We start from the raw sequence: 18249 nt of genomic DNA on the forward strand, positions 1-18249 counted from the left end.
CAGCTGCTGCTGCATGGATTCACTGGCAAAACAACAAAAGAGAACATTCTCAGGTGCTTTTGCTCTCGTTAGTGGTGTTGATTACAAGGTCTGAATAACGGACAATTACTGGAAAATGTGACTTTGGGAACACATGTGAGGCGCATATGCCACAGCAAAATTGAGTACTGGAGGAAACGTTACAGCATTTGCTTCAGTCAAGTATCAGGACAGGTGAGCAGTAGCAGAAGAAAAACAATAAATGTATGGTTTCAGGATTATGGCTTTCCATGTGTTTATTTTTTTATGTTTTGACAGTGACTGGGAAGTATTCCACAGAGCTAACCACACACAAACATCTAGCAGTTATCTTCTGGTTTGTAGAAAGTGAGAAGATGAGTCCAGGCTCCAGGCTTCTGCCCTCAAGGAGGTTTCTGGTATCTGTTAATAGGACTCTCTGCCTGAGGACAGCGAAAAAGAAAAGACAATAAACAATAAACAAAATGAAGACAATAAACTTTCGGTATGTGCGATCAGAAGGGAAAATGTATCTGTGCACAGTAATGGCGGGTCAAAACACATCCATATGTCCTGGTTAAAACACAGCTCAATTTTACTAAAAAATCCATGTTATTTAGAAGTTTAAGGTTATACAAGTTGTTTCAAAAGCATATCAGTTCCTATACTTTAATTGTTTAAGTATAGTTTTTTTAAGTTAAGTTTAAGTTGTAACTCCATTTGTACAGTAGTTAACCACATAGTGTTGACTACGCAAAGCTTGAGGACAAAGCCACTTTTAATCTTTTACCTGCTGCCCAGCAGCGGGATCTATCCACGAAGATTTTTTTTTCCATCCATCCATCCATTTTCTATAAACAACATGTCCTAAGTCAAGTTGAAAGAGCCACTGAAATTGCATTTTGAGCAAGATAAAAGCAACTTGCAACTAACGCACGTGCACAGAGTGTGAATCTACAGTTTATGTGTCAAAGCTAGACATGTGTTCAATCACGGTTATTTCCTCTTTGTCTCCGGCAATCCCTGCTCCTCCAGCTACGTCCCTTCCCTCTCTCAGCTCTGCAGGGGCTGAAGGAAAAAAAAAAGCACCCTGCATCATCTGCACTCAATCAGAATAATTATCCCAAGAAATGCACTGCAGAGCCCGTGAGAGGTGAGGGGAATGAAGCACAGAGGCAATCACCTCCCTCCAGTCATTATTAGTCATCCCTCTGCTGCTTTGGAAGAGGACCCGGGCGGCTTGGGACGAGGCCATGTGCAGCCGACAGACAGACGGAGAAAAGGCCTGATGTGACTCCGGTGCCCAGAAAGTATCAGCGATCTCTCAAGGCTTTGGCAGCGCGGCAGCTCCTCTGGGGACTGGCAGCACACGAGTATCAGCCTAATGTTCTGTCTGTCAGGCTTCCTCTTATCCACAGACTTTAAAACACTGAACTTGTCACTGTGAAGATGAGGGAGCTTTTAAAAAATCCCAAAGCAAGCACCTTTTGGGTTGTTCACTATGAAAAAAAAAAATCCTGCAGGAGGGTGAAGCGTTTGTCAGGATTTGTGAACACTTCCTGGACGAGTTCTTTGTGGGGCTTTGTGGGGGTCCTGTTTGACTGCAAAATGGCTTTGCAATCAAAAGTTCCTCAACGCACGCTAACTTTTTAAAAGTAGACAGACAGAAAAGTAAAACACTCATTAGACTCCAATGCCCATGAAGTATCAGTTTTATGAATGTCTTGGCAGCCCTACAAGTCCACAGGGGACTGGCAGCCGTGCTCAGATGAATATCTGTGTTTTGAATTTCTATTTCACCCCTGAGATTTGCTCTCGTCTCCGATCCAAAGATTTTAAAAGACTGAACTGGTTGCTCTGCATGTAGACAGTCTTTTCTAAAAATCCAAAGGCTCTTCTTTTGCACTTTAGCCTCCCAAAAATTCATTCAAAAATTCAGAGTCACAGTTTGATTTTTGGCCATAATTTCAGTTATAATATTTTACTCAGCACCAAAAGAAATCAGGGAACATGGTGACATCACTACAATAGTCCCAATGGGGCAAAACCAAATGGAACATATCAAAGTGTTAATACTCCCTCATTGCACAGGAAATCTTGTCTTGCACTGACTTTCTTTTACGAGATGTTGCTACATAACTGTTTCCCACAGTGAACTTTGTGTGAACAGCTGCCTGTTGCGTCTGAAGATGACGCGGTGAGAGCGGCGACTGAGCAGTAAAGTCGTGGCAGCTAAACGAGCTAAATGAGCTGAAACTCATTATGAAGCTCCTCAAAGTCGATGGATGCCGCAGAATCAGGAGCTTTTTATTTATTGATTATTATCGATTATAGCTGGATTAATTTTCAGTAGAAATGTAATGTTGATAGAACCCCACATGCTGCCAGCGTTCTTTCCTTTGGATTTTTCTTTACAGAACATTCTTCAGTTATCCAGCAATTGCATAAACGCTTTCAGAACATTTTAAAAGACCAAATCAAAGGGTATGACAACCTCCGTGAATATGAGTCCTGTTTTTGGATGTCCTCTATTTCAGTGTTCAGATCAGGACTTGTCTTTGATTCAAAAATGTTGTAATACGGAAGTGGTCACTCTTAGCATAAAAGTTCATGCAGGTTTGTTTTAAAAACCTAGAGAAGCAACTATTATTCAAGAAGGTGAATTTGCTATTTTCAACTATTTTTCTGATCAATTAGTTTGGGGCAGAAAAGCAAATATTTTCTGGTCCCAGCTTTTCAAATGTGAGGATTGTTTTTCTTTGTCAGGTAAGATAACTAATATTAACTAATATCTTTGGGGTATGGACAGATATTCCAACAACAAGCAATTTGAATACATCCTCTTGCTCTGTGGGCAATAGGTATTTTTCAGTATTCAGTCAAAAAATGGAAAAAAAAAAAAAAAAAAAACATTAAATGCAGATTATTCAGTAGTGAAAATAATCATTAATTGCTGCTCTTGAAAGGTTTGTGAGAATCTGAAGTGCTTAACTAAACAGCTTTCAGGTACAGGCATCCTACAGGAACCTCAAATCAGGTTGAACTTTGAACTCAAAATTTTCAAATTATCTATTAAACTAAATACAGGACCAGTAATACAGAATCTTACCACTAGGTGTCATATGTAACCCAGTTGCTCCTGAGTAGAACACCACAAATGCGAGTTTAGCATTGGGGTGCAGCGGATCACAAAACTCAAGACTCGGAAAAAGTCAGGGTTTAGAGTAACAGATCAAATATTTTTTTGGATTAGAAGTGAAAAAAAAAAGGTTAAATTAACTAAAACTGGCTCTGATGTGGTCGTTTCTCCCTCTCTCTCTCTCTCTCTCTCTCTCTCTCTCTCTCTCTCTCCATAGTCATTCAATGTCCTGCCCACAGCACTATCTGTTTGGTTACACATCACAAGTAACAGCCTATCAACAGTGAAGGCTGCTGACCCACAGAGACTGGAGCTGCGTGTTGGAGGGAAGGCCGGAAAAGTTGCTGAAGCGCCAAAGATGCAATAAAAATCAAAATCTTATGGTCTATTTCCATGATGACATGCATGTTCAGTTTCCCACTTACACCACCGAGAAGTCACAGCATGAAGGATTTCAGGCTTTTGAATGCTCCTCGCCTACAAAGTAATCTCTCCGGTGCAACTCTGCTTCAAGATTTAGGGAATTATTCCTTTAAAAACTAACAGCGGCAGTAAAATTGTATTTCACACTATGATGGTTCAACTTTAAACTATAAACATTTTATCCATGGTTCACATGCATGCTGAACAGCAGGGAGGAATTTGTATGGCTCATCAATCACCCATGTTCCATTTACACCACTACTGCATTTGCCAGAACTTCTCACAATGCCAGTACTCGTACACAGCTCCGGACCAGCAAAACCAGAACCAACCCAAACCTCAAAGCCTCTTTACTCTTAACAGCCTACAGGAGACAGAAAAACACACTCAGCCTCCCCTGTTCAAGAGGTGCCTCTAATTTCTGGAAGAACTGACAGCACAGCAACTCCTCTGGGTCTTGGCAGCCGTACTCAGAAGAATATTAGCCCTCCGTAATAAATCTCAAATATTTCACTCCTGAGGTTTTCACGTCTCCCACCCAAAGACTTCAAAACACCGAATTTAGGCTGCAAGATTGTGATCACAAGATTTTCTGATCACATTTCAAAGTGTTTTCTGACACCGTGCAGCATGTGGCCGTGATGTTGGGTAGACAAATTAGACTGGTACCTGTTTAAAGAGCTCCTCATACAGCGTGTTCGATTTGTCCACTTGAGACGCCAGGTCGGCCTCAGCATCCACATCCCACGATGTGATACTGCTTGAAAAGAAAGGCAGGTTAGAGGTGTTGTAAATTCATGTGCTGTGGGCCAAAGTGGAAATTGTATCGAATGATGATAGTCTCTTACCTGTCACAGCATTCGGTGTCCTGCAGAGGACAGAGGACGCTTTCTTCAGAACTGTCATCATGTAAATTCTTCTTGAGTTTCTTGGCCTTCTTCTCCAACATTCTGACCTGTCGGAGCAGAGTTTCTCTCTCCTCCATCAGGCAGTCTTTGAACCTGTAGAAATAGATCAGTTCCTGCACAGGGACCATCTGAGCCAAACAAACAGATTGAGACAGATTTGTAAAATCCTCTGATGAGGTCAGAAGTTCAGGGAGAAAACACCGACCTTTTGACACAACCCATCCAGTAGCGCTGTTGCTGACAGAGCCACTCGAACTGCTCTGCCGTCTCCTGTAGTTTCCCCAGACTCGTCTCGTTCTCCTGCTGCAGTTCCCTCACCTCAGAGAAAAGACAGTGTCACTTTATTTCTCCATCGACTGGGATAAGATTAAGACAAGAGAGAGCAGGAAATAATATGGGCGATTGTGGTGTGTGAGTGATGGCAGTGACCCTTGAACTCATCATCTAGAGAGATGAGAGAAAGTCGGGCTGATGACTCCCAGGGCTCGATTCACTGACTTGATCCACTGCAAATAAATGCTTTCGTTAAGTTTCTCACTCACAGGGCAGTCTGCTGTTTTGTTATCTTGGACTTGTGCAACTCCCTCGTAGGAGATATAGTTGTAGGCCTGTGTTGCTTTCTGTTTGATGGACTGGTTGAAACAGGGGCCAGTAAAAGAAAAAGCCTTTGAGGCCAAGTGTAAATAAGAAAAAAAAAAATCCCGACAGTGTATAGGAATGTTTCACTAATGCCCAGGCTCAACACACATTAATAATAACCTAATGCCAGCAAAATCTGAGTTAGTATGTTCTCTGGGGTGGTTGTAGTTTTTAAAATTTGGCCACAGTGCACAAATTTGAAACCTTGAGGTTTTATGTTTCATGAAAATTAATTGTTCAGAATCCACCAGCAGACTTGTTTTTCGCTGCTTTTAACTGGCTCGCTGACACGATGAAGTAGGCTGAGAAAAGCATGAGCAGCGTTAATCCATTTCTTCTGATTGGAGGAGCTGGCAGCAGCTTGATGTTGTGCTGTATTTTATTTTTATTTTCTGGAGGAGTTGAATGCAAGCCTGACAAAGAAAAAATACTCCACATTTATTATTCATTATAAAACCATTAAAAGTTTGTTGTTTGTCTATTCATGCTCAATGATAAAGATCAGAACAAAGTGTCCAATCCTGACATCTGCTGGACAAAAGTGACATTGGAACCAGCAGGGCAGCAGGTTGTTGCCTGGGATCTCCTCAGATTATCAACACAGATTATAAATCATGATGTTTTCTCATGAATGAAGATACCAGGTTGTATATGAACCAGTGCATTAATATAAACAAACACAGTGAAGAAAGAAACACGCTGTAGAGGGACTTTGGCTTGTTCTCTTTTCCATTAAAATTGCATTTGATTCAATGACTGCCCTCAAGCAGTAGTTTTCTTCTTCATTCTTTCATGTCTAATCAAGAAAATAATCAGTAGAACAATGAATGAAAACCAACTGATGCAACTTTTGAACATCGAGTCCGTCTATAAGCTCCAAAGAGTGAACACACCGAAAGCACGAATACAGAGATGTGCTTTAAGAAGTTTTGTTTCATTTTGAGACTTTTTTTTTGCTTTCACTCGGTGCATTGACAGAAAACTTTTCATTGGTGGAGCTACTCCACGATGCTCCTTCAAGTAGAGCTGCATTTATTTCTGTGTTTCTGTCCTAAAATTTGTGCTCATACCTCCTTTTGGTGAGTCGCACGCAGCTCCTCCAGCTCCTCTGTCAGTGTTTTGTTAGTTTCTTGTAGCCTCTCCAGTTCCACCGCCTTACTGTTGGTGACAAATACAGTCGCCTTGTCGTCTTATCACTGCTTGTAGCTGGTTTGACTTTAAATGATACTTTTCACATTTTGACACACAAGTAGATGCCATGAGTAAAAGCACATTATCTGCACAGTGATACAGAAATAAAATCCTCCCTACATGAAATTGCTCACAACAAGGTGGATCTTGAGTATCTGAGTAATGATTTCTGTAAAGACACGTTGCTGTTGAGTTTTTCTGATTTATTTTTTAGGCACTTTGAGTGCCTTCTAATTCCATATACTCAAGAGAAGGCAGAAATCTCAACAGCTGATATCTCCAAAACTCTGCAACTAACAGGTAAGAGATAAAAAAAAGAAATGTTTTCATGATTTTGGGGTGAACTGTCCCTTTAAGACCTCTCATTCAAAGCAACATGAATCTGGTGGTGATCCTTAGAATCCCTGTGTTTACTCTGGCTAAGGCCCTACCTGCGGAGCTCTGCAAGCAGGCTCTCGGCCACCACAGCTCTGTGATGGGCTTCGGCGTGCAGCTCCTTCACCAGGCCCTCCAGCTTCACCTCAGAGCTCTGCAGGAAGAGCAGCTCTGAGCTGACCTGCTGCAATAGCTCCCCATCCCGACAGCTCTCCTTCACCAGAAGGACCACACGCTGCTGCAGCAAGTCCACCAGCTCCTGCAGGGGAGACGCACACACATTCACACACACGTAACATCAGCTGTACATGCATACCAATTTACATAGCTACTAGAGAATGCATTTACACAACCAAAATCTATTTTATTGTTTTTATTATTCTAGTTTGACTACTGTTTCCTGCTTGTGAATGTATTCCCTGATCTAGATGCTTACATTAGAAACCCAAACATGGACAAAATGTACAAGAACTCCAAATATCAATCATACATCACTCAGTACTTCCTGACCTTTTGAAATGTCTTGGCATTATTATCTTGTACAGACTGCACTGGTGATCAAACACACCCACAGAGTAGGGTCAATGAATGTGTGACAAGCCCAAACCTGACACAACAACCTGACATCAAATTTTCAAACCTTTATGAGGGACATAAATCAGTCACACCCTAAAATCTCTAAGAAATAGTATTAAGAAGAACTGATTATTTGTTACTGTGAAGCAGAGATACAAACTGCACTCTAAATACCTTAAGAAATCTAAACTTAGTGGCTTTGACATGATCACCTATCAAAATAATCCAAAACTATTAGTCAACAATGATCACCATCTATTTCTGCGCAACAAAATTTAGTTAATTTCTAAAGAGTTTTCTAGTCTTTGCTTTTGTCCAGTAAATTATAGGAGCCAGTCCTCCAAAACAATTAAATTCAAACAGTCCGAGAACAGAATAAAAAATAAACTGCCAACAGCTCACAACCTGAGCCCAGGAGCCAAAAAAACGGCTGCCAAACCCTCCTCATTTACAGCATGTTAACACTGGCACTTACTGGTAGCCCGATTCCAGAGTAATTTCAGTAATTGCAGCATAGGTGGCCCATTGGTATGTTCATGGCAATGTGGATTTAAATTATGGGACAGTAATGAGGTTAAACACTACACCGTGAAATGACACAAATTTAAAAAGACCTGAATAGAAGTTGGCCTTCAGGTAAGTATTTCCTAACAAGACTCTAATTGCCAAACCTGAATGTTGTTTTGGTGAAGAGTCGCTCAGTGTGATGAACCACGGAAAATAATCAGCTAACTCTGCAGCTTTTAAGCAGTTTGGGTTTAACAGTACATTTACTGTCTGATTCAGTCTCAGCACTCACACCGATCTCATTCCGGCCTGGTCTGAAAACCAGGGCATCAAATACCACCATTTTGTCCCCTTAGTGTCTGGATGAAACACACAGGGCTTTAATGTACCTCCAGTGCAAACTCATCTTTGTCAGTATCATGCAGTCAGAGTAAAAGTACAAGGTGTGAAAATAAGTGTTTGAAAGGCTCTGTAACAGGAAGGCTTCCTGCATTGATGCTAAAGGCTACCTTCTGTGCCCGTGTTGAAAAGATACCAGATTAACGCTAAAATTTTAAGAAGTGTTTTAGACTTTGTAACCTATAAGTCCAAATTACTCATATAAGCCTATGGCAGCTTAGGTTAAGACACTAGCTAGCTTAGTATCCTACCCAATTGGAATAATACTGATATTATTTAGTAGTTTATCGTTTATTTATTTTAATTTTATGTTATCACCTTTTGAGTTAATACAGCAAGCTTCTTAGCAACTATTGCCTACTTGGATGCACATTAAAATGGCATGGAGAAACATTATTTTTCATCCAAATATCTGGCTTTTTTGCTGCTAAAGGTGCTAACTCTATCTGTCCACTGTTTGGTGTGTAGCAGGAAATGTGTTGTGGGTTTTAAGAGCTTAGATTAGACATCACTGATGAGATCATTGAGATTAAATGAAAACAGTTAAGTTGCATTAGAACCAAAACAATGAGTTAAAAGTTGCTGCTAATAAAATCTGAGGGGGAACTGCAGAGCTGGATGACTCTTTTCATTTAATTCATTGGTCATATAAAAATATTGATTTAGCAGCTTTAAGATATATTAAACTGTACTTTAATGACTTCTACTAGCTATAGTTTGACTATAACAATGACGTCATTTCTTTCCTTCTTTCGGCCAACAGAGCAGCTCAGCCCGTGACGGACACTGAATTCCTTCTCAGTTCACCTGTTGCTGGTGGATCCTGCCAATGAGTTCGTCCTGCTTCATCCCGAGCTGCGTGTTCAGCTGCTCCTGGTGGCAGAGTCGAGCGGTCACAGCTTCCAGATCATTGTGTAGCCTCCTTTCCCTGTCTCTGGACACCAGGAACTCCCTGTCGAGCACTGCTGCAGCCACAAAGCACAGAAAGTCAGGTTGGACCTCCAAAACCATAGTTGTAGATCTGCTGAATGTGTGCCCCTTGGGCATGTTTAAATGAAAGGTCATGAAAAAGTATGTTTTTACTGCCCACAACATTAAATAACCACAGTGTTTTAAAGCATAACACTTTAAATGTAGGGCTGTTTGTCAGCTGCTGACATTTCTGGCAAGAACATTCCTCTCACTGGAGTTTGAAGGCATTCCTGCACCCATCACCTCATCATTGCACTCATGTGGGAATTAAATGTCCCTGATATACTTTTTACACACATTTCTCTTGGCTCTGCTATTGGTCATCAGCAGAGGTTTTAGGTCAGACTGCTTAATGTCTCTTACAGTCAACCACGTTACTGCAAAGAGGTTTTTATTTTTAGCCTCCCGTTCTTTGTCCTTGTCTCTTCTCTTCCAGAAGTCGGATATTAAACATTAAGTACTCTGGGTTACACTTTAAAGATGCTCTTTAACAAATAAAATCTCCACAAACTGAAAAGTTTTGTTAATAATATATATTTTCTGTCCACATTGTGAATTTGACTGATGGTCCACAGCTGGCAAACCAGTTCTCGGCATTTCCTGTACTGTGTTCATGAAAGTCTCTTGAAATAATCATATGAGGTTGTTTAAGTGTTTTAAATTAAATTAAATTTGACATTATTTGGTAGAAACTGAGAAAAAATAAACTGCTGATTAGTAAGTTATTTTATTGACACAGTGAACCAAATAATATACAAAATCTGACTTTTTGTTGCCTCTAGAAACCTGTAAATAAATATTCATGTGCAACAGTGAGAAATTATCTGATATAGGTGTGTGTGTGTGTATGTGTGTGTGTGTGTGTGTGTGTGTGTGTGTGTGTAAAAATACATTGTTACAAGCACATGTCCTGCATTTAAAAATTTACTTTACTTAGAAAGTATTGACACTGAAAATGAAAAAGTCAAAATACTCATTTTGCAGAACAGCACATTTTTGAATAATTCACATTTCTGTATATTATTTGATTATGATTATTGGTGGTGCATTCATGTCAAAATCACTGTAATATTGAAGTGGGTAAATACAGGGCTAATGTTACTTCATATATATTTTACTTTATATAATGTGGGCTAGTTTTTGATATATTTATCCAATAATTTACTTTGACTATGTTGAGTATATTTTGTATTGAATGTACTGAATCTGAAAGGTAACTGAAGTTATCAAACAAATATAGTGGAGTAAAAAGTACAATATTTCTCACTGAACTGTGGTTTAGTAGAATTTTGAAGTAGCGGAAAGTCGAAATACTCAAGTAAAATACCTCAGAATTCCTAAAAAGTAGCAATAATGCGAGTGAGTGCCAGTCTGAACTAGTACGCTCCAGGAAAATCCTCAGAGGTCAAAGTCTTAACCTTCCCGACTTACCTTTATCATGTGCCAGGCGGGTGCACTTGGCCGTCAGATACTGGATCTGACTGTAGTCTTCGTCCCTGTGAGTTCTGAAAAACCTCCTCATGCTCACCTGTGACTGAAATGCAGACCTAAAGCTTCCCCCACCTTCCCGTGAGCCTTATGGCAGTGTGGTTATGTCCCTGTGTGGTCATACAGACGCAGTGTGCACATTTCCTGCAACACTTCACTCTCCCTGCCCACTGCTGTCTTAAGGAAGACGCACCTACGCAGAGCAAGTTTAAGCATTAATCCAAGCTGTTGTTTTCATAGAGGCGAGGCCTGCTCCTGCTGCTGCTGCTGCTGGTTGTACGTGTGTGTGTGTGTGTGTGTGTGTGTGTGTGTGTGTGTGTTCAGGCCAGATGTGTTTTGCTGCCATCTGGCCCACTGCGTGACAAAATAGGAAAACTTGTTTCATGCACAAATTGAAGGGTTTGATCTGATTACATGCAGTTATATGCAAATTCAGTTCTAAAACTCTGCCCCGAGGCAGCGAGTGCTGCAGGAGGGAGCTTGAAAGGGTTGGGCATGTTGTGTCTCGCAGGCAGGCATCTTTACAGGTGCAGCCTCAGGTTAGTACTTTTATAACAGAGGACTACATTGTTTTTATAGAAGAAAATACCACTGGCATTCAGTAACAGCTTGTATTTTATGTATCAGATGGGTTGCTGTTGTATGTTCGTAGTTTGTATGTAGAATAAAACTGCAGGAAACTTCTCATGAGATTGCACCTGAGTCTGATAGATGTGTGCTATGATGGTCTCAATGTGTGGATGCAGATTGAAAATTCAGCTCATTTTAGTCATTAATATAACAAAATTTAGAGTATCGCGCATCTTTGGTGAAGATTATTCATTTAGTAATGAAAGAATTATTGACAATGAATTATTCCTTCAAGGATCATCATGAATCCCCAGAGTTTTCTTTGAGATTCACTGGCTTAGTGTGCCATGATGGTGTACAACCACCAGGGACTTCGTTGCTTCTAATTTTTGTTTTCTAGTTTGATAACAAAAACAAATTACAAGTAAGAAACACACAGAGATGCTGTGTACTTGCATTGTTAAGTCTATAAAGTACAAAAAATACTATCAGCAGGATAGTTCTCCCTTGTGAGTCGGGTCCTGCTCAAGGTTTTTTCCTGTTAAAAGGGAGTTTTTCCTTTCCACTGTCTGCTTGCTGGGGGGTTCAGGCTCTGGGTCTCTGTAAAGCACCTAGAGACAATTTTGATTGTATAAGGTGCTATATAAATAAATTGAATTGAAGTGAATGAATAAATACAAGTTAAAGATGCCTCACAGGGTAGAAATCCTCTTAAAACATTCTCCCTGCTAAGTGTGTGCTAAGTGTTATTTTTGTAAATGAAATGACTCTTTCTCTTTTCCCTTCTAAAAGAGGTGCTGCACAGGACTTTTGCATTCTGCTGCTGCCAGTGCACTTGCTATCATATTTAATGCCAGCAGGGGGAGACAAAGCAGTAGACGGAGCAGCTACATCTTGCAGTCTCCTATTAGGAGTACCTGTATTTCTGTATTTGCTTTTATACACATCATGTACACATTATCAGTCTTTGGGGTTGAGTGAAGGTTGAGTGTTTTGGTGACACATAATGATGTAAATACTGCTCTAAATTCTTTGCAACGCTTAAAAGTGTGCAGTGTGGAATAACAAGTTAATTCATGGGATTTCATGGGAACTCAGTTGCTTGAGAAAGTGTTCACACCTCTCACACTTCACTGTGTTACAGATTTCATTTAAACTGGGTTCTTGTGTGTAGATTCTGAGTTGTGTTTTGAGTTGTGTTTTTTAATAATTTAATCAGTGTTTATAGGCTGCTTACACGTGCTAAATACAGAGATGTATAATGTTGAAATTTAAAGTAGTAAAAAATTAAAGTAGTTGAAATTTAACTTAAATTGGTGATGTTGGCACAGGAAAATCACTTGATTTGTGATTAAAAATGACCACTGCATATGTTTAACAAGTCCTCCTTCTGGCTGACATGACGAGAGGTATTGAATCTGTGCTTTGTGTCTAGTAATGGGCTGATTCTCCTGAGGGCACGACTCACAACAAGACAAACTGGGCCATGCACATGATATCAGCAAGGCTTGTTTCCTGTGAAGTCTTATAAAGTGAGCGAGACCATCCAATCCAGTCGCGTCAGCAAAGCAAATGCATTTGTAGTCATTCAGAGGAGAGGATGTTCGAAAATGGCATTTATTTAAAAAAAAGAAAAAGAAAAGAAAAGAAAACCACCATGCTGACCTCTGCCTCTTAAACACAAAAGTCTGAGACAGAAAATGACGCTGGACATCAACACAAAAGCGTCTGATGACATAAACAAATAAAATATCCTCTCAAACCTGTGAGAAACAAAGTGTAACATCTCTCTTTGAACAGAAATACAGAAGCCAGAGAACATTTGACAAAATAAAAATGAACACAGTGTCATAAACTTATCAGCAACACAATATGAAGTTACCCTGCCTGGCCAACCACAGACAGGCTTAAAGACCAACACCAGTGGGTAAGTCTACTGTTAAGAGCATGTTCCATTAGAATCAAAGTATTGTTACATTTAAATAAGCACAAACCATGTCAGTAGTTCTCAGAATTCAGTAACTTTTAAGTGAAACTAAAGCTGCCAATGTTCTGGTGCTTTTCATACAATCAATGCCAGGGTTATGATCTCTGGAAGAGTCACATGACAGACAAGAAAGTTCAGAAATATTACAGCGGAGTGTGTCACCGTAACGCCAGCTGTAGTGCTAAAACCCAGACCTCAGTTAGTGTTTATAGGCACGGGTTCCTAAGGCAGATTTCCAACTCCAATTTCTGTAGGAACACTTATTCATTTCTGCAGGAAATACAGTAAGATCAGCAGTTAGATAGATAGATACTTTATTGATCCCGAGGGTAAATTCAAGGATCCTGAGGGAAATTCAAGGATCCTGAGGGAAATTCAAGTTCATGCAGATTCACTTTTTGCTCTTAATCTGTTAATCTAAATGTTACAGGTCACTTTAAAGGAATAGTTCAATATTAACGCAAACAGCTTTCCTGACAAGGGCTGTGTGTCAGTACTCAGTACCTTTAATGTATTGACTAAAACATCTCAGTACTAAGTAGTAGTGATTGGACAGACAGCTTCAAATATTTTTAACAGACATTTTATAACAGTTTGTAGTTAAAGCAAGTAAATTTATTTTGAATTCAAATTTAAGATATTTGTGGACAGATTAAAGAGAGAAGATCTGGCGTGGTAAATATTGAGCTTTAGAGGTATTGGCTGACATATTTTTGGACTTTTACAGGTTAGCGGTCTCCCCCTGCTTCCACTCTTTATGCAAAGGTAGCCTGTCGTGAGTGGTATCAGTGCTCTCATCCAGCTCCTGGAAGAGTTGTTTTGAGCTATTCCTTTAAAATGGAAATTATACTGTGGGATAACACATGGATATTAAGAGTTCGTCTTGAACTTTCATTGGAAATCTGCTGTGTGTTGAAATCCATGCCCAAATTATTTTCTGGTCTGGTCTACAACACAAAATAACTAAATAAAATCTACATCTTGAAATTATGAAGCACAACTAAAACAAATATGATAAAGTCACATTTTGATCTTCCAGAGAACACATATACAAACTGAGTCATCCACAAGAACAAATGCTCAACACTCAACGCTCCGTTCAACACAGCAGTTCTTTAGTGAGGCAGCAGATGCTACGCTCCTTGTTTAGCCACCACTAATGCAGTTAAAGAGCCAAGAGCAGAGCTGCACCTGACTGACTGCAGGCTGTACTGATCCCAAAGCTGCCAACAGATTACAAGAACATTTTCCTTCACAAAACACTTCAAAACACAAAACATAACTGAATTTGTAAGATGAGATTGCTGGTGTGAGGAAATGTGAACGGCACACGTGCCGAATCTGGATGTGCTTCTAGTGAGAAATACAACATAAACACTGAGCATAGATTCCTTTATTCTGAAGGAGTCACGTTTAAAAGCTTAAGGGCTGTTAGTGGCTGACCAGGCCTTGATTATAAGTAGCCCAGTTCTTAGGTCGGTGGTGGTTCCAACAAGGCTGCTGTCCTCAAGCTAATCCTATGCTAGCTGGCGGCTACAACATGCTTTCTTGACCTGACAAGGCAGGGCTTACCCATACTGAGCGTGAGGTAAGAACTAACATGTGCAAAATAACAGGGTGAATAAGCAGCCTGCATCTAGTTGGCACCTGGGGAATCACTAAGTCAGTTTCATTTGATCTCTGCAGTGAAGGTGAGGGTGTCTGAATGAATCCTCTCTTCATCCTGCTGCTCCTGAACGTCATCTCCTTATTTTGTGTGATGACGACTGACTTTTATGGAGACACTGGTAAAAGCAAAGGGATACCATGCTGAAGTGAAAACACTTATTTCTAACATGGTCCCAAACAGAAAGAAGGAAAGATGAGGAGGGTTGGTGGCAGTCACAGCCCACCTCTCTCACAGACACACACTGATCCTCTAGACTTTCACAGCTTAGCGATGGTAGCATTAGCAGAAAGCTAATTAAACAAAATCTGAACTGTGTCAGATGAATTTTCACCTTTCACTGGCAAATAATAAAAAAGACACTGTTCCAAACAATAAAAGAAATGGAAAAGGAACTTGTTCTCATCATAAGTGGTGAAATCTGAGCTCGTATTGTGCACATTTTCCTTCAGATTTGCACTCAACTCACCACTTAGATAGGAAATGCACACCAGCCTGTGCTCTAAGTTCCTTCCAGAGCTTTTCCAAGAGTGTCTACTAAATAGAAAAAGGAGCCCAGACAGTTATGACTCTGCCCGTTGGGTCTTATTAAGTCTTATTTGACATTCAACTGGATTCTCACAAAGCTCAAAATGAAAGCGGACTCATAAATGGAGAAAACTCACAAGCACAGAAGTCAGAAAGCTTAACTAAAATGAGTAAAAATCCAACTCAAAGTCAGCATTTTCCATCTCACTTATGGCAGTTCAATATGATGCATGTGTTAAAAAAAAAAAAGACAAAAGAAAGTATTGCACTGGTCTGGTGTGAGTCTATGGGTGGGCGGTCATCATATAAATACCAACAACAAGAACCAAACAGTAATACCATAACAATAATAATAATAATAACAATTGTAACGCTAATAAAAACAGTTCAGACTAAGGTCCTCCTCACTGCTCTTTTACCACTGCTGCCAACTGAAGTCGTCATTGGATCCGAAGACCAGGAAGAAGCCCAGGATGGTCCCAAAGATAACTACGTTACCCGTTAGCACAAGTGCACACGCCCCCCAGGCGATCTGTAAACCGACATATTAATAATTCAAGTTAGCAAATGCCGTTGGGTGCTGCCAGACTGCATATTTAGGACAAAATCAAGTGGGCGTCAACAGTTTACAGAATCATTTCCACACGCTGCTCTACAGATGCATATTCAGGACGCCCAGCAGGAAAGGGACACACCAGCAGTTAAATGCTGCTCATGTCCTGAGCTGAAGCTGGTGCATCTCTCAGTTCCTCTGCTAAATAGCCAAACAACAGTTTTAAAGTGATTTTCGCTCATTGGTCATTGGACAATTTTCTCTTAATGTTCTTGTTTGTCACGTTAGCATATTTGCTTTCTCTGCTGCTGGAACTAAAACTTGTTGGGGAGGCAGCAAAAAGCTTCTGTAACTTACTACTTCAGCTCTTGCAAATACGATGGGCAGGCCAAAGGCTGAAATGACGATGCCCGTCGTGAGGAAGATGGCCAGCTCTTTGCAGGCGTTGCTGGCCGAGTCTGTGTCATCGACCACCCTCCGCGAGATGCAATAAGGGATGGGAGAAAGGATGTAGAAGAAGAGGAGGAACAAAGGCCAGTATTTGCTGAAGAGAAGGACAGAGAGAAAAGTGGGAGATGAATATCCACATACTGTCAAATGAAATGAAGGATAAAGGACCAAAAAAAATTGATCAGCACGCAGGATATTATCTGACTTCACGGGTGCTCTTTCTGAGGGAGGGCTTACATCCTATTAACTATCAAATGAGATTACAAGAGCCAGATGTGGGCCGTGGTTAAAGGTGTCTCAAAGCTGACCAGGCTCTCTTTCGACACAGTTTCAGGGATATATGGACTTACATAGCTATAAAGCAGGTCGAAGCTGGTAAACTACAACTGCAAAACAGTCAACCAATCAGATGCATGGATGCATGAATCACATGCATGGATAAGAGGGGCACGACTGTGCAGCTTGTTTACGTCAAATTGCAGAAATAACAACACTTAAATCGCCACATTTCTTCAACCATTTTGGAAAATATCAAGTTAACTGCTCCTACCAACTTCAACCTCTTTGAAAATATCACAACCAATTACCACACAACAAGCTAGCAGAGGAATATTCCACCACAGAAACACTAAACAAAAGTCACAGAAACAGGGATGAACTATTACTACTAAGAGATCTTTATTGCTCACAAAGGTGGAAAATTGTCTTTGAAAACCCCACAGCTCACTTCTGACACAGACCATGCATTCACACCTGTATTTAAAGCTGTAAATGTGTGATGGATCGCCCAGTGTGATTCTGAGGGCCAAGTGTGAACCGAGTCCCTCACACACACACACACTGACAAGCTCACATGGTGTGTGATGGTGGTACTTACTCGTACACAGGGAGGGCACATCCTAGCATCAGGAACATGAGGCCAATGGCCCCTCCAAAGGACAGGCTGATGAGAGCTACAAGACAAACAGAGGGGAAGACATCAGCACAGACAATGTCCCTTCTTTCTGAATCGTATGTATTCTCAACAATTACATGGTGGCAGCAGGGCCCCTGGCTGCTGTGGCTATCATGTGATGAATCAGCTGATTTCACGTGTTAACAGCTAAATTGGCGATCTCAGCTTTGCCAATGGGGGTTCATGATAAACTCTAATAACAGTATTGCCAATATGGTTGCTTGTTAACAGTATTTAATCTATGCTTCTCAGATGCAACGAGCACAGCATCTCGGTCAGCGACTGTGTAATTACATTAGTCAGGTGCAGCTACCGTTAGCATTATAACGGAAACTACTATGTTGTTATATTACTGAAGGGGAATGGCATTATAAATATAGTACTAAAATGTAATATTACAGTGCTGCAGTGTGTCAGCCAGTTGAAGTTCATGTGCTATTAATGGTGCTGACTTGGTAGCGGCTGCTGCTAGTCTAAGAAATGCAGACTGTTCAGCTAATGCTAACGATTGTACTGGCCCAAACCACTTTTTCACGTTACCGTTAGCTTCTTGGACAAGGCAGACGCATTTGCCTTCAGTGTATTTTGACAAGGTTATATTAAACGAGCCGGAATTCAGAGGCTTTATAAACAAAATATGAAGTGATTGTTTTACCTTTAATCCCGGCCATTTCTCCTGGACAAAAGCTCGACACACTGCCCTGACGAATGACAACAGTGCTCCTCTTCTCGGCTGTCGAGTCCGACCGAACCTCCAATCCGGCCTGTGGTGCTGCCTTTCATTGCTAGCGGAAAAATCGGAATTCGTCGAATCTTCACCTTGTAATGATTGCACATGCATGCATAGGAGGTTGGGTATTATATATATGTATATGTACATATATGTGTGTATGTATGTATGTATATACTTAATGTTGAGGAATTTA

The 18249-nt window shown here is 40.5% G+C and overlaps 2 protein-coding genes across 9 annotated transcripts; both read right to left on the minus strand.

The window, feature by feature from the left end:
- Positions 1-249: 249 nt before the first annotated feature.
- LOC124068587 (golgin subfamily A member 6-like protein 4) lies at positions 250-10831 on the minus strand. 7 transcript variants are annotated; one of them, XR_006844944.1, is made up of 9 exons: positions 10558-10827; positions 8962-9119; positions 6729-6931; positions 6177-6264; positions 4673-4785; positions 4408-4560; positions 4229-4319; positions 788-1638; positions 250-440 (listed from the first exon to the last, which is right to left on the minus strand). XR_006844944.1 is itself a non-coding variant. In XM_046406958.1 (9 exons), the coding sequence occupies exons 1-9, from the start codon at positions 10646-10648 to the stop codon at positions 424-426; spliced, it is 972 nt and encodes a 323-aa protein (XP_046262914.1). In that variant the 5' UTR covers positions 10649-10831; the 3' UTR covers positions 250-423. The 7 variants fall into 7 exon arrangements, 5 of the variants coding, with proteins under 5 accessions (XP_046262914.1, XP_046262911.1, XP_046262912.1 ...); XR_006844945.1 differs by having other exon boundaries at positions 4229-4316; positions 10558-10823; XM_046406958.1 differs by having other exon boundaries at positions 788-848; positions 8962-9116; positions 10558-10831.
- Positions 10832-12787: 1956 nt separating this feature from the next.
- leprotl1 (leptin receptor overlapping transcript like 1) lies at positions 12788-18094 on the minus strand. Of its 2 annotated transcripts, XM_046406848.1 has the most exons (5): positions 17979-18094; positions 17246-17321; positions 16276-16462; positions 15785-15897; positions 12788-14955 (listed from the first exon to the last, which is right to left on the minus strand). In XM_046406848.1, exons 1-5 carry the CDS (start codon positions 17992-17994, stop codon positions 14919-14921), a joined length of 429 nt encoding a protein of 142 aa, XP_046262804.1. In that variant the 5' UTR covers positions 17995-18094; the 3' UTR covers positions 12788-14918. The 2 variants fall into 2 exon arrangements, with proteins under 2 accessions (XP_046262804.1, XP_046262805.1); XM_046406849.1 differs by having other exon boundaries at positions 12788-15897.
- Positions 18095-18249: the final 155 nt, after the last annotated feature.

The sequence above is a fragment of the Scatophagus argus genome, chromosome 12 (genome assembly GCF_020382885.2).
Source record: "Scatophagus argus isolate fScaArg1 chromosome 12, fScaArg1.pri, whole genome shotgun sequence".
NCBI lineage: Eukaryota > Metazoa > Chordata > Actinopteri > Scatophagidae > Scatophagus > Scatophagus argus.

What these genes read in the sequence shown, in the direction of transcription:
- LOC124068587 (XM_046406955.1), bottom strand. Translation starts at nt 10,648, where the DNA reads ATGAGGAGGTTTTTCAGAACTCACAGGGACGAAGACTACAGTCAGATC. An exon ending in GTGCGACTCACCAAAAGGAG is followed by an intron (nt 4,786 to 6,176) that starts GTATGAGCACAA and finishes CTTTTCTCTGAG; the next exon opens with GTGAGGGAACTGCAGCAGGA. An exon ending in GACACCGAATGCTGTGACAG is followed by an intron (nt 4,320 to 4,407) that starts GTAAGAGACTAT and finishes TTTCTTTTCAAG; the next exon opens with CAGTATCACATCGTGGGATG.
- leprotl1 (XM_046406848.1), bottom strand. An exon ending in TGTGCCCTCCCTGTGTACGA is followed by an intron (nt 16,463 to 17,245) that starts GTAAGTACCACC and finishes CCTTCTCTTCAG; the next exon opens with CAAATACTGGCCTTTGTTCC. An exon ending in GACTTCAGTTGGCAGCAGTG is followed by an intron (nt 14,956 to 15,784) that starts GTAAAAGAGCAG and finishes TGCTTTTACCAG; the next exon opens with TGTCTCCATAAAAGTCAGTC.